This window comes from Rhinopithecus roxellana, chromosome 7, assembly GCF_007565055.1.
Source record: "Rhinopithecus roxellana isolate Shanxi Qingling chromosome 7, ASM756505v1, whole genome shotgun sequence".
NCBI classification, from domain to species: Eukaryota; Metazoa; Chordata; class Mammalia; order Primates; family Cercopithecidae; genus Rhinopithecus; species Rhinopithecus roxellana.
Genome location: NC_044555.1, coordinates 63,847,152 through 63,859,347, shown reverse-complemented (window position 1 = coordinate 63,859,347; position 12,196 = coordinate 63,847,152). Strand labels below are relative to the sequence as shown.

General features: G+C 38.1%; 1 protein-coding gene across 1 annotated transcript in view; it reads right to left on the bottom strand.

The window, feature by feature from the left end:
- Window positions 1–3,163: 3,163 nt before the first annotated feature.
- The window catches only part of OTC (ornithine carbamoyltransferase), a 68,805-nt gene continuing 59,772 nt past the window's right edge, over window positions 3,164–12,196 (bottom strand). The window contains exon 10 of the mRNA XM_010375440.1: window positions 3,164–3,520. Coding sequence (XP_010373742.1) covers window positions 3,461–3,520 — 60 coding nt within the window. The 3' untranslated portion in view covers window positions 3,164–3,460. The remainder of the gene's footprint in view (window positions 3,521–12,196) is intronic.

The following is a 12,196-nucleotide window of genomic DNA, read 5'->3' as shown; positions in this document are numbered from 1 at the left end:
TCTGACATCCTGGGCTAACAGTACTTCCTGGTGGCTGAAAGCAGCACTTTAAAGAAGGAGGCGGCTGTGAGGCATTAGCGCGCAACCCTGTCAGCAGCTGCCGGATGGACGAACCCAGGTGAAAGGCATCTGGATGGGGCACCACCAGCATCTACTACATGGATGTAATTTTAGGTTTCTGTTTGTATCTCTGGATATCAGTGTCCACTTCTGCCTAAGGTGTAAATTTTCCTCTCTAGCCCTTGGCCTTATAGAACCATAGCCCTGGACCAGCGAGCTTCCCGTTCCCCATTCAGCCTATGGGTAAATCAAATCAAGCAGCTGTATGTGTAGGATCCCAGATCATTTGCAGAGGGGCATTGAACACATGAATTATCCCTCCCTATTGAATATATTTCTATACCAGGAACATTGTTGTTATTTCCTAGTTTTTTTCTTTTGTGAAATGAAAGGATAGACTGGATTTTTTAAAACCCTGTTCCAGTTTTAAAATTCATTTGCCTAAAAATTTTGCTCCAGAACGCAGTTGTGCTTGCATTTTCTCTAGGGATGAGTTTCACAAAAGCGTGTATTAGAGACTAAGTCTACTGTCATGGACATAAGTGAGGCACTAATAAGACTATGAAATGTTTTAGCACATGCCAGGGAATTCAATTCCATTTGATCTGGCCATGATTCTTTTATCAGTAATTGATATTAATTTTTCTGAATAATTATTAGGGAAGAATTTCTTTAAAATATTAAAGAACTACAGGGTTGATTCTCAAATACTTGTTTCAATGATTCGTGTCATATGTTTGCCACACAAAATGGACAGACGCTATCATTTTCACTATGGGGTCTTAAGGAACCTAGCAGAAACTGAGGCAAGACACTGCATTGTATGTGTCTCATTGCCCTCAAGTACAAGGTGATACTGAAAAAATTCCTGATATAAGTTGTTGATGGCAGGGTCTCCCCTACTAGACACTGATCCTTTGTATGATTTAAAACAAAGCACCTATTTGGGTATATGAAATACTAAAAAGTGCCCCCTCTCCATAGACAACATACAAAAAAGGCGTTCTTTCCTCCTGGCCACAAGGCCTGTAAGGAGACACAAGACTTGGTAACTGAAGTGCAGACTGGGTCTCAACCTTTATTCATTTCTTTCATCTGAGACTTTTACCCAAACCACAACTTGCAAAGCAGTATGTGGCATTCTTGGTTATAGGAGTCTGATCATTGTGACTTGAGTGGTTTTCTGTTATTTAATATGACTCTTTATATTTGTCAAAGGATATCAATCCTACAAGATTGCCGAGTGGCACCATGTCTCAGATTTGCCTCAATCATCTCTATATAAGACATCAATGAGAGCTTCCAAGACGAAAAGGCTCAAAAGGAATGTGTTCTGAATACTTTCTTCATATGTAGTCCTCACTCATCTTTATCACATGAGAAGACTTGCTATGGAATTTTGGCACTGGACCAAGGGGGCTCTGACATTTCAACTGAGGTGGGTCACGAAGTCAGGAGATCAAGACCATCCTGGCTAACACGGTGAAACCCCATCTCTACTAAAAATACAAAAAATTAGCCAGGTGCGGTGGCGGGCGCCTGCAGTCCCAGCTACTCGGGAGGCTGAGGCAGGCGAAAGGCATGAACCCAGGAGGCGGAGCTTGCAGTGAGCCGAGATCGCGCCACTGCACTCCAGCCTGGGTGACACAGCGAGACTCCGTCTCAAAACAACAACAACAACAACAACAAAAGAAATAATGCCAACTGCTTTCCTTAAAGTGACAGGTATATTTTGTTAATTTTCAAGATGTCTGCCAAGTAGCCAAGTCTCAGTGACATTCCTACAGAATTGGGCTGAGAATGAGGTTAAATTGTATGTACACAATAAAGAAAGCTATAGGGCTTTTTGAGGAAAAAATGACTATATTTTGGCAAGAAAATTATTACAAGTTCTTTCCAATTGAGGGAAGAAGACTATGCTATCCATTTAATTCAAAGAATAACCAGGAATGAGATGGGACCTCGTTACTATGGGAGATCATTTGGTAAGTGGAAGGACACTTCTCTCTATGTAGGCAATTTGAGGGTGAGCCTTCCACAATCTATATGACACCTTCTGGTTAAATCATTGTTATACTCTCTGCTGAAAGATATTCCACTGAACTCCACTCTCTTTCTAAGTGCTTCCAATAAATAACCACGGACATGAAAGTCACCTTTAACATTTACTGGAAAATTTGATTTGTTTTTTCTGTAACATTATGAGCCTCTTTCTCCCACAAAAAAAAAATGTTTTATTGCATCTTCATTGCAAATCTAATTTGTAATTCCTTGCTTACTCATTTAAGTCAGACATGTGTGCTGAAGAATATCAGTCAACCAGCCTGGAAACATTTTTCTAATAGTAAATGTAGAATGTAAAGGAAATTACATTATTTTGTGTTCTGTAAAATGTATAATTTTAAAAAAAACTTCACTTATGTTATTTAACATTTTAACTAAAAAATTCAAATTATGTCATGATCATTCAGCAATACAAATGTTGGTCACCCACAAGAGAAATCTAGTTATAATTACATTATAATAATTCAATAATATAAATTTTTATTATCCCAAAGAAAAATTAGAGGAAAAACATTGGCTAAAATGTTGCAAGTAGTAGATTTATGGAAATATTCAGCATATGGTGTGAGTAGATGCATGATAAACACAGACACGAAAAAAATTAAATTGCTCTTGCTAGAGAATTTGAACCGAAGAAAATGCTACTCTAGGTATCCATGGTTTTACCACTTGCTAACAAAAGCTTCTTATGGCTTGTATCATTACAGAGAAGAGATGCATGCTCTTGAAGGACTCCCCACTACCACATTCTCACAAGTTATTGGAAAAAAACTTCAGAGTTTGGGAACAGTAATAGCTATATTTTAAGAATTTTGTTATTTGCCTCCATAAATGAATGCCTGTCTACCTCATTGGCCTGAAAATTGTACCACATCTGTAAGATGAATCATTTGGCTTTCTAGTTGGTCCTGGGGGACAGGAACACAGCCCACAGATTTACCAGTAGCTCACTGCCTGGTAAATGTTTACTTATAAATTAGCGTGGGTGATAATTTATTCAGGTAATAAGCATAGATTACATTTAATGGCTTAGACATTATACATTATGAACACAGTATTTTATGTTGAAGTAAATGTATATGATAATTAATATGATACCTAAATGTAACTCAGAAATTGTGAATTAGAGAGTTTAAGCAAAGTTAAGTGTGTATTACAGTGCATCAGCACTTAAAGGCTTTGGGAAAGTTTCACAATGGCAAAGCAGTATCATACAGTTCACCCATACCATGTGTTAGGGTTTTGTTTATTTTTTAGATTCTCTTCTCCTTTCCCCACAAACCAACTCATTCTGTTACTGAAGAACATTGCTTCTTTCTTGACGAGCAACACAACATCAAAATTTAGGCTTCTGGAGCTGAGGTGAGTAATCTGTCAGCAGGGACACCATGACAGCCTGATGACACAACAAAGAAAGAAAGAAATGGATAAACATTAGCGACAGTCTGCTTAGGGACCTAGAGAAGGTGAATTAGGTTTCAGCTTTGCAGGGCTACAGTTAAAATGCATTTTCTCAAGAAAACGGTAAGAGAACAGTTCTGAACTAATATTTATTTATTTATTGGAGGAGGGGATAAATGAAGGTCAACAGAGATCAGACTGACCCAAATAGATACACAAACACTGCATAATTAGGACTCACTCCAGGACTAGTGGGTCACAGAGTTGAAATGAGATGCTACAGTGATAGCCGTGATTGAATTTTCCAGTCATAAGTAAACCTAGTTATTGGCTAGTTTTAGAGAAATATAATCCCTCCTATCCCAGATCCTTGTGTTTATACTATGGTTTGATCACTCACAACCTAGAGAAGTTTAGGATGAATCAGATGTAGAGTGATCTGAGCAATGTCTGCTGTCTGAAGCTGGGTATTCCTGAAAGAGTATTATCTCTATAGCCAAGAGTATACAGCTTCCCCTTGGTCTGTCAACCACAAATGGTAATTTTCACTTTTACTCTTCTCAACTTCCACAAGAATGACAATAATAATATCAGAAACAATGGTGAATGTTAGCTGAGTGCCTACTAGGTATTAGATAGAATACTAAGTACCATTTCATGTATTAGCCAAGAAATATTTTTCAAGCACTGTGCCAGGAGCTTTGGTGAGCTAGAGGGAAATGCTCACTCATTACCTCATTTAATACAACAAAATTCTAAGGTAGCTTTTATTATTATAATTCATAGTTGAGGAAATCAATCCTTGAGATGACAGATAGTGCAGAACTGGGTTGGAACCCAGGTTTTCTCCGACTCTATTCTTTTTAAAAATTATTATTTTTTTGATTGATAAATTATAATTGTATATATTTATGGAGTACAATGTGATGTTTTGATATATGTATACAATGTACAATGATTAAATCAAGCTAATGAACATATCCATCACCTTACTTACCTATCTTTTTTATGGAGAGACATTTGACATTTCTTCTCTAAGTTATTTTGAAATATATATTATTATTGACTATAACAATCACTCTGCTGTGTAATAGTTCTCAAAACCTATTCTCCCTGTCTACTTGAAACTCTGTACCCTTTGATCAACAACTCCCCATTGCCTTCCTTACCATCCCCTAGCCTCTGGTAATCATCATTCTACTCTCTACTTCTATAAGTTCAACTTTTTTAGAGTCCACATATAAGTGAGATCATGTAGTATTTGTCTTTCTGTGCCTGGGTTATTTTACTTAGCATAATGTCCACCAAAAAACTGTTAGAACTGATAATGGAATTCAGTAAAATTACAGAAAATGAAATCAACATACAGAAATCAGTAGCATTTCTAATATACTAATAATCAACTATCTGAAAAGAAAATTAAGAAAATAATCACATTTGTAATAGCAACAAAAAATTACTTATGTATAAATTTTATCAAGAAGGTGAAAGACCTGTTTACTGAAAACTATAAAACACTGATGAAAGAAAATAAAGAAGACACAAATAAATGGAATGATATCCCATGTTCATGGATTGAAAGAATTAATGTTGTAAAAATGTCCACACTACCCAAAGTGATCTACAGATTCAATGCAACCCCTATCAAAATTTCAATGTCATTTTTCACATAAATCAAAAATACAATCCTTAAGTTTGTAGGGAACCACAAAGACCCCACATAGACAAAGTGATCTTGAACAAAAGGAAGAAAGCTGGCAGCATCACACTCCTTGATTTTAAAACATATTATAAATATATTTTAATAAAAACAACGTGGTACTGTCATAAAAACAGACACATTAACCAACAAAACAGTAAGGAAAGCCCAGAAATGAACCCATGCATTTATGGTCAATTGCTTTTTGACAGAGGTGCCAAGAGCACATAATGGGGAAAGGACAGTCTCCTCAGCAAATGGTATTTAGAAAACTAGATATCCACATGCAGAAAAATAAAATTGGACTCTTGTCTCACACCATATTAAAAAATCAACTCAAAATGGATTGAAGACTTAAATATAAGCTCTGAAGCTATAACACTACTAAAAGAAAACATAGGGAAAAAGTTCTGTCTTACTCTGTTTTCACGCTACTGATAAAGACATACACGAGACTAGGAAATTTATAAAGAAAAAGAGGTTTAATGGACTCACAGTTCCAATGGCTGGAGAGGCCTCACAATCATTGCAAAAGGCAAAAGGCATATCTCACATGGTGGCAGGCAAGAGAGAGAATGGGAGCCAAGCAACAGGGCTTTTCCCTTATAAAACCATCAGATCTCATGAGACTTATCCAGTACCGCGAGAACAGTATGGGGGAAACTGCCCCTATGATTCAATTATCTCCCACCAATCCCTTCCACAACACGTGGGAATTATGGGAGCTACAATTCAATATGAGATTTGGGTGGAGACACAGCCAAACCATATCAAGCTCCACGACATCGGTCTGGTAATTGTTCACATATGACCCTGAAAACACAAGCAACAGAAACAGACATAGACAAATCAAATTGCATCAAACTAAAAAGCTACTGCACAGCAAAAGAAACAATAAATAAAGTGAAGAGACAATCCACAGAATGGGAGAAAATATTTGCAAACCATACATCTGTTAAGGGATTAATATCCAAAATATATAAGGAACTCAAACAACTAAAGAGAAAGAAAACAAAATAACCTGATTAAAAAATGGGCAAAGGACCTGAACAGACATTTTTCCAAAGAAGATATACAAATCATCAAGTTCATGAAAAAATGCTGAGTATCACTAATCGTTAGGGAAATGCAAATTAAACCACAATGAGATATCACCACACACCTATGAGAGTGGCTTTTATTTTTACAAAAATGAAAGATAAGTGTTGACAAGAATGCAGAGAGGGAGGATCTCCTGTGCATTGTTGGTGGGAATCTAAATTAGTACAGCCTTCATAAAAAGTGGTATGGAGGTTCCTCAAAAACTAAAACTAGAACTCCCATATGATCCAGCAGTCCCATTTCCTAGTATATATCCAAAGGAACTGAAACCAATCTGGTGCAGGGATATCTGCACTTCCATGTTCACTGCAGCATTATTTACAATAGCTAAGATACGGAATCAACCTAAGTGTCCATCAATGGATGAATGGATAGAGAAAATGTGGTGTATATATCCAATGGAATAGTATTCAGCCTTAAAAAAGGAAATCCTGTCATTTGTGACAACATGGGCGAATCTGGATGACTCTACTCTTAAAAGGTAGTTTTGTGGTCTCTCAGGTACTTTTTCTTACACTTCAACCATACCGTACACATGTTCCTAGCCTATATCAAAAGTGCAGGTCTTGTATTTCAAAGGTGTTAACTGAATATACTTATCAAAGTTATCACATGCCAGGCCCTGTGCTGAGTGCTGTATGTGCATCATAACATGTAATATCCTTTCCTACTGTATGAAATGGTAAGAGATGTAAAATACAGATCGAGAAACTGAGATGTAGGAATTTTCCTGAGTGGTGGTGGTGAGAGGTGGATCCGCACCTACCTGTCCCTGGGTCCTGACTACAATGCTCACATGACTCTGATCTCATTGAATCCTCATAACCTTAAGAGGTTGGTTCTGTTTTTTTATCCTCATTTTTCATATGAGTAAACTAGTCTTAGTGAAGTTAAGGTATTTGCCTAAGTTGATTAGGAGCCCAAGATCACAGAGAGAGCCAGAATTTTAACCTGATTTCCAAAACTTACGTTCTAAAACCAATTCCCTATATTGCCTTTAAGCTGCAAAAATGTATGAGTCCATATTTAAAGTATGTGTCAGGCACACTTCTAGGTATAATAAAGAATGTTACAGACAGGATTACTGCTTTCATAAAGAAGTTTTCATTATAGTGAGGGGACAGGCAACAAACAGACAAAAAAATACAAAAATATCAAGTAGTGCCATTAGAAAATAAAATGTGAAAAGGAGATAAAGGAGCCTTGGGAACCACTTAAGAGTGGGTGGCATGGGAAGATCTTGCTCAACAGTAACATTTAAGGTGATGTCTGAATGACAAGAAGGAACTGGCATAAGAATGTCTAGCAGGTGAAAGACACTGTAAACTTTTTAATGGGTTCCTGGGAGCCCCTCTCATTTTTGCTTTGTTTTTAATTGTCTATGGATTGTGTCAACCTTATTTCCAAATAAAAACTTACAAATTCAACTTGGATTAGGATTGTCAGATTCAGTTAAATAAACACAGATAGACAAGCAGTTAAATAAGAATTTAAGATAACAACAAATACATTTTTTACTGTATGTTCTAAATAGTACATGAGACATACTTATACTAAAAATTATTCATTATTTATCTAAAATTCAAATTTAACTGGGTGTCCTGTATTTTATCGGGCAACTCTAACCTGGGGAGAAGTAAATGACTATAAAATACTGTGAGTTACATTTGCAATGGTGTTTTGGACTTAAGAGTCATATGTGGATAACAGTGCTTTGAAGTGTCAGCTTTTTTTCTTTTTTTCAGGATCCCTTTAAGTTATTTTAGCTCCAGTGTAAAATTTGTAGGCAGAGGAAAAACATCTGTCCACTTTTTGTGAGTCCTACTGCCTTATTAATCACTTAAAAATACAAAAGCAAGCTTCATGGGGAGGAAATGGGTGATTTTTGTTTTTAAACAAAGGGATCCAAAGACCTGTGCACCATGAAGAGAATGATGCAATTAGTGAAGCGTTCTGAACAGCACTACTGGAAATCTCTTAGCATGGAGGCCTTAAAAAGCTACTCTGAGCACTGAAAGAGGACACTTCAGCTTTAAAAAATGCTACACCATTAAAGAAAAAGCCCTTCATCCTATTTCAGTTATATACCTTACATCAGTCATTACAGGCATTTCAGAACTAGAGGGCCACATTGTGGCTTTCCTTTCTTATTTAATCCTGATTTTAAATCAAGTTGTATGTGTGAAAATTATTCCCTGGAGTAGTGCTGTCCAATAGAGCTCTCAGCAGTGATGGAAGTGTTCGATGTCTGTGCTGTACCTTCAACAACTTGGTTGGTATAACTGAGGAACTGAGGAACTGAATCTTCTTTTTTTTTTCTTTGTTTTGAGATGGAGTCTTGCTCTGTTGCCCAGGCTGGAGTGCCATGGCACAATCTTGGCTCACTGCAACCTCTGCCTCCCAGGTTCAAGCAATTCTCCTGCCTCAGCCTCCTGAGTAGCTGGGATTACAGACGTGCGCCACCATGCCTGGCTAATATTTTTGTATTTTTAGTAGAGATAGAGTTTTACCATGTTGGCTAGGCTGGTCTCAAACTCCTGACCTCAAGTAATCCCCCTGTTTCAACCTCCCAACGTGCTGGGATTACAGGCATGAGCCACCATGCCCAGCCTGAATCTTCGATTTTGTAAAATTTTAATTAGTTTAGATTTAAATTTAAAAAGCCACATATGCCTACTGGCTACTGTATTGGATAGGCTAGTCTGGAGGAAGACAAGTATTAGAACATCTTAGAAAAATGTATCACAGCAGTGCTGAACCTAAAAGCCATTCTAAATAAGCTGTATAAGAATAATTAATTTGCGGCCGGCTGCGGTGGCTCACACCTCTAATCCCAGCAATTTGGGAGGCCGAGGCAGGTGGATCACCTGAGGTCAGGAGTTCGAGACCAGCCTGGCCAAGATGGCGAAACCCTGTCTCTACTAAAAATACAAAAATTAGCCAGGCGCAGTGGCGGGCACCTGTAATCCCAGCTACTCGGGAGGCTGAGGCAGGAGAATCACTTGAACCCGGGAGGCGGAGGTTGCAGTGAGCCGAGATTGTGCCATTGTACTCCAGCCCCATCTTAGACCTGCAGAATTCAAATCTGCACCTTAACAAGACTCCCTACGTAATTTAAGAGCGAGAGCGAGACTCCGTCTCAAAAAATAAATAAATAAAAATAAAATAATAATAATTTATTTGCCTATAAAATAGGAATTTAACATGGATAATCTCTAAGATCTCATCCCACTTGAAGATGTTTATGCTTCTATGAAGTGTACAGGCTATGTGGTGGCTGCATACTATTCTCTTTTTTTCAATCTCCAATGCCTGGCAGAGGACCTGGCACGGAGTAGATGCTCATTGTATGGCTGCTGAAATAAACTGAATTCAAAGGGACCTCCAAATCATCTAGCTCAGAGACATAAAGAGCACAACACATGCCTCACCACCTCCTTTCTAGTGTCTGTGTAAGGCACGCTAATCAGTTATGCCACTCTTTCTGTCTCACACCACAGGCAGGCTCAAAATCCTTCTCAGCAGAATTTCTGTAGCCTGGTGATGAGATTAGGGATCTAAGAATTAAAATTCATTTGCCATCTCTATGGCTCAATCTGCTTATTTTACAGGAGAGGACACTGGGACCTAGAGAGTTTATACTTATCTAAGATGGCACAGCCGACTAGTATTAAGGCCAGTTACAGAAGTCAAGTCTCATCACTTCCAGATGAGCATTCTTTCTACTTTAGACTCTCTGCTTTCATTTTAACATGATTCTGTCTCTTGGTTTCTTTAAAATATTTCCCTCTAATAATAGTGCGTAACTCAGGGGCATGGGGAATGGGGAGATGGCGGTAAGATCTAGATGGATGGAAAAATGGGTGGATGTAAGATTTCACCGTAAATATTTCAACCATGTGAATACATTCCGTATTTAATTTTTCAAGTAAATTGATTTTAAAGATGTTGTTTAATACGCTCTTTAAAAAAATCAGAAGTTCAGAGAGTCTCCATAATTGATGTTTTAGAAAGTTTCCTTTTTGTTTTCCCTACTGAATTTCTACAAAGGATCTACTTTGATGGATTTACTTGATTTATCTTTGTAACTTCAATTGTCTTCTGATGCAAAACAGAGCTCAAGGAAAATGTTTCGCTGTGTCTCTTCCTAAGGTATGTGGTTGGAGAGCTCACATTTTCTTCTTTGTCATCTAGATCTTTGTTACTCAAAATGTGGTCTGCAGGACAGTGGCACCTACATTAACTGGGTCCTTATTAGAAGTGCTGGGCTGGCACGGTGGCTCACACCTGTAATCCCAGCACTTTTCAAGGCTGAGGTGGGTGGATCATTTGAGGTCAAGAGTTCGAGACCAGCCTGGGCAACATGATGAAAACCCCATCTCTACTAAAAATATAAAAATTAGCTGTGCATGGTGTCGCCTGCCTGTAATCCCAGCTACTCGTGAGGCTGAGGTAGGAGAATTGCTTGAACCCGGGAGGGAGAGGTTGCAGTGAGCCGAGATCGCGCCATTGTACTCCAGCAACAGAGCGAGACTCCATCTCAAAAAAAAAATAGATGTGCCAAATCTCAAGCCCCATCTTAGACCTGCAGAATTCAAATCTGCACCTTAAAAGGACCCCCTAGGTAATTTAAATGCACATTAAGGCTTCAGAAGTACTGGCCTAGATAACAAGGCAATTGACATTTTGGCCAAAGTTAGTGTCCTGAGGTGGCAAGCTGGAAAGATGCAGTGAAAAAAATCATCCCTGTTATTAGATATGACAAATTTAGGCCTAATATACAAGCTTCCATTGAAAAGGGAGTCATGGTTGGCTGCCAAGCAGCCATAGTTGAGCTTGAACCCCTGCTTATTTTATAGGGTCTATATCAGATCAATAGTGAAGATGATGATAATGAGGGTAATAATTATGATAACAATATTTACCATGCGTTGTGTGTTATGTACTATGCTAAAAGCTTTACAAATATTACTTTAATGTTCACAATAACCCTATTCCAATTTATAGATTAGATAAATAGTTAGCAGCTCGTCCTTTCCAACTTGCTTTTCTCTACTCCAGAGGCTGAAAGCTAAAAACTACATTTCCCAAACTCCCTTGCAGCTAGGGTACAGGCATCCCACTCAGCTGCATCTACTCCAGACTTGGATGCAGAAGTGAACAACATGCAGTAGAAGCCGTCTTCAGAGAGATTGGATCTTCTGCTATATATGCAGGTAGAGAAATCTATTTCAGCTGTGGTGGCTGTAATGGACTATCTGACATCTAGTTTCAAGAGCCTTAGGCACCAGGCTGTGTCACTGGTGTTCTGGCTACAGAAGAACCACAGTGTCATTGGGCAGTTTTTCTGCCTGTGTTGTCCCTGGCTATGTGGTGTCCAAGAATTATTCACTGCGCTTCCTTTCCCAAAAGATTCTGGGAGCAGCTTAATGTCTCTTAATACATTATTTTCCATGTATCTACCTAGAGTGGACTCCCATTTGCAAGTAAGATCCTTGCTGATACAGTAATTGAGACCAGTTAAGTCACTAAAAGCTAAAAAATGGTGGAGCTAAGTTAGACATGTCAGTACTATTTTCCAGAGCAGGTGACATTTGGGATATTGTAAAGCAGACATATGGTTAATATTTCCTAGAATGACAGTGATGAAGATGAAACTAGTGGCTTTATCTGAAAGGAACCATTAATTTTTAAGATAAGTTTGCCATGAAATTTGGAAATGTTCTATACCTAAAAACACATGTATCCCTATGGCCAAACTCAAAGAACCAAAACAAGTATCTAGCCTCAAAGAACCAAAACAAGTATCTAGCCCAGTCATAAAGTAAGGCATGGAATGACGAAAAAGAGAAGGGAAAAAGTAAGATGTTT